Source organism: Sprattus sprattus (genome assembly GCF_963457725.1).
Source record: "Sprattus sprattus genome assembly, chromosome: 13".
In the NCBI taxonomy this organism is placed as follows: Eukaryota; Metazoa; Chordata; class Actinopteri; order Clupeiformes; family Clupeidae; genus Sprattus; species Sprattus sprattus.
This window is the reverse complement of record NC_137911.1, coordinates 5196603-5200315: the sequence shown is the minus strand read 5'-3', so window position 1 is coordinate 5200315 and position 3713 is coordinate 5196603. Positions and strand designations below refer to the sequence as shown.

At 41.6% G+C, this 3713-nt stretch overlaps 1 protein-coding gene across 1 annotated transcript; it reads right to left on the bottom strand.

The window, feature by feature from the left end:
* Positions 1-287: 287 nt before the first annotated feature.
* gdf3 (growth differentiation factor 3) lies at positions 288-1602 on the bottom strand (the record flags this gene model as incomplete). Its single annotated transcript, XM_080850616.1, has 2 exons — positions 1256-1602; positions 288-1135 (listed from the first exon to the last, which is right to left on the bottom strand). The coding sequence occupies exons 1-2, from the start codon at positions 1536-1538 to the stop codon at positions 288-290; spliced, it is 1131 nt and encodes a 376-aa protein (XP_080706742.1). The 5' UTR covers positions 1539-1602.
* Between the last annotated feature and the right edge of the window lie 2111 nt (positions 1603-3713).

The window sequence follows — 3713 nt, the reverse complement described above, 5'->3', positions numbered from 1 at the left end:
GCCAACATGTGGAGATGGGCTAGACTACTCTTTTGAGAAGTGTTTTACTAGCGGGACATGACTTACACTACAGAGCAAAGGCTCTCACCAATATGAATGTGTTATTTTGTAGCCTACATAAATCCATGAAAAATAAAATGGATGCAATGCAATAAACTTCAGGACAATTAAACATGACGGCTCCGGCAGCCTAAATTAAATATAAAGCAGTTTATTGAAAAGGTTAACAAATCAACACAAAAAAGTACCTAACATTATTTGTTCGGGGGGGGGGGGGGGGGGGGGAGTCATCTGCAGCCACATTCATCCACAACCATGTCCTCATAATGCCTTAGGACAACATTGTCATTGTTGTCATAATACAACATAGAAATAGGGGACAACTTAATTGGAACACAGCAGGGTTGTGGAGTGCCCTTCGGATCAAAGGAATGGACTAAAGTCTGCAAGATGGCGTGGTTGGTCCCATTAAGACTTTCGCTCAAGGGGAAGGGACACTCTCCATGGCAATAATTCGCCACATATCCCTGAGGCGCGATGATCCAGTCTTGCCATCCAACATCCTTGAAGTCGATATACAACCGTCTCGGTTTGCAGACGTTACTGGGCGTGACCGGTAGATAATAAGCACTTCTCTTTCTCCTCGATCTGCAATGGAGTGGGTTCAAAGACACGACTACCAGCGATGTATAGAATTCTGGAACCATACCTACATACTGATGCGAAATCACATTATCAATGTCAAAAGAAATTGGGTCTAAAGTGTTGGCTAGCTGGCTTGGGTGTAAAATGAGAATCATCCCATAGTTCTTGCTGGGGTTTCTCCAGGATTCTGCTATGTCAGTCAAATTAAAGCGTACAGACCCAGAGGTAAATTGCACAGACTGAGAGAAGAGCAGTTTTCGAGTGGAACCGTGATTCACCCCTTTAAGTGTGGTCTTCAGAACTTTAAAAAGCGACATACTTAAGGCGCGCTGACCGAGGTCCTGTGACACGCGAGAAAAATCTTGCTTGAACTTAATTTCCAGCTGTGCAAATGAGAGTTGCTCAATTTTCTCGAGCACAGACATGTTGAAAAACAGATGTTTCTCCACACATTTGGAGCAGTGGCTGTTGGATCCCGGGATCATTCTACCTGTTTGGTAAACAGACCATATGGACAATGCAGTTAAAATGTGGACCGTTTAGCGTAGATACTTTTAAAATACACCTCATGGAGTATTTTGGGACCAATCATTTATATATATGAACTCACCTTGATCTTGGACAAATCGCACTATGTTGCCCCTCACACCAAATTCTGAAACTACACATGGGTCATTTGTCGACACAGAGTTATCCTTGGAATCGGCCTTTTTGAAAATCTTCCAAAGCAGTGAAGGAACAGCGCCATGCACTGACGGTCTAGGCCGACTAGACAGACCCAACGTCTTTAAAATTAACTGCTCTTGAAACTCTGGATTCTCACTCATGTTAAAAGCAGACAAAATCGAAATGATAACGATTAAAAACATCAAGGTAAAAGTTGACCCAGCCATATTACACAATGGGCAACCAGTCGGTGGCCTCCGTCCTTCCCTCCGTTTCTACTTCTAATCTCAAAGCTTGTGTCGGGACTAATGATAACAAGGTGCTAATTGCTGGATCAATCCTGATTGGCCAAGACTAACAACACGCATCAAAAAAGTGATAGACAAGGGGCACCATGGTGTGGAGGATGGCGCCGCGCGTGCGCAAACGATTCAACGTAGTAGCAGGTAGTATGCAAGAACTTAACAGTGCACCACAACTGCTGTTAGTGTTTTCAGTGTTTTTAATACAGCATTATGTCTGCATTTATCAACAGGCAATTCACATCTGGCCTAAATTGATTGAATCACGAGGCTATTGAATATGGATGTATTTTTTGGTGAGCACAATTCCATTAATAAAAGTGCCAGATCTTGCAATACAGAATTGCAGACAAGAGCATTTCTGTGTTATTTCCCTGCAGAACAGAATCATTGTTTTCATCAGACACATTCCAGGCCTGAATGGTAAAAGCACTGACAAGACATGGATTGATCCATTAGCTCTTTGGTGATAGCAATTCCTTGGCCGAACCCTGGGAATGCATTCCATGTGATGAACTGTAGTGAGTGAATAATACTGGCCAGGCCAGAGGATTAAAGGCACCCTCTGTACACCAGGCAGAATGGGAAGCACCCTCATGGAATCATCATATGAATCCCTTCTCCATTTGAAACAAATCTGACTGATTAAATAACTAATGACACCACCATAGCTAGAATAGAACATAGCTCAACTGTCAGGAGTGCAGAGAAAAGACATGAACTGATCATTGTTTGGATATTTAAAGCATGGCTAGTGAACAATAGCAGATGGGAGTAAAACAGAAACGTGGTTGATCTTTTCAGTGATGTATTTTCTTTGCAGTAGAACATACAATTTCACACTTGATTAGATTGTTACGAAAACAACCCTTGCAATATATATTACATTTCAAGAGAAAGAGTGGATAAAACAACTATAATTTATCTGTTACATGTACTTGAATGTTAGCATAGATAGCCTATTATTAGCATTGTAAAGTAAATGTTCTGGTGGGCCGGTGGCTAAAGCATGATGTCTATTCTGAGTGGAGTTTTTGAAGGAAGTTATGCTCCTTCCATCAGATCAAAACACTCATGCAGAAACTAAGATTAATCACATTTGGGTAAACATGAACACATCTGTGTGTGTGTGTGTGTGTGTGTATGAGTGTGGGTGAATGTGAAGAGATAGAGAGAGAGAGAGAGAGAGAGAGAGAGAGAGAGAGAGAGAGAGAGAGAGAGAGAGAAAGAGAGAGAGAGAGAGAGAGAGAGAGGGAGAGAGGGTGAAAGGTTCATCGTAGTAATAACATTGAGGTGTGTGCTGGGATGGATTCTGAGATAAGACATGCATAAAACAATGCACTGTGGTCCTTTCATTGAAGCAGCCATCCCACTCTGTGATATTACTCATGACGATGTGAGATCTAAGGTTACACACACACACTGGCCACATGGAGGTTGTGGTGGGCACACACAGAGTTTGAATGAATGATGTCTGTATCAGATGAGGTTTTAGTCATACTACAAATCCTGCACAGTCAATGGGGTTTTTTATGTCCTTATGTTTCACTTTAGATTGTAATTTATTATGTACTACAGCAGATTTGATCATATCACACTTCACACAAAGGCCCCTGTTTTTCAAATTTGCTTTCCAAATGACTATGCCATTGAAGCTCTCTGAAATCAATCATTCAGGAGGACACAGGGCTGGTGTGGAACACATGGTAATGTTAGCCATCATATTGAAATTATTTGTATAAAGCTGACCACAGAGACTTCACAGATCCAATAACAAACAAGGGGAAGTCTGTCATGTTTGCAGGATATCATCTTAAATGGTTTTTGGAGTAGGCTGACATTGTGATATCCGCTTAATATCCTGGATATCGGGCTTACATGAGACGTGGAACTTCTCTGACCACATTCAAAGGGTACCTTGCTCAGTTATGGGTGAGCTTGGCAGTCGTGCCGCTCTGGGCTTTTTGATGCACCTGAATAACATTTGAATAAGCTCAGCGATGTATCTTCACACATCTGATTGAATATCATGCTGACTAAAAGTATTCGCTAATAGAGCAGATGAAAATACTTGTCTACACAATGAAAGCAGGTATCTAT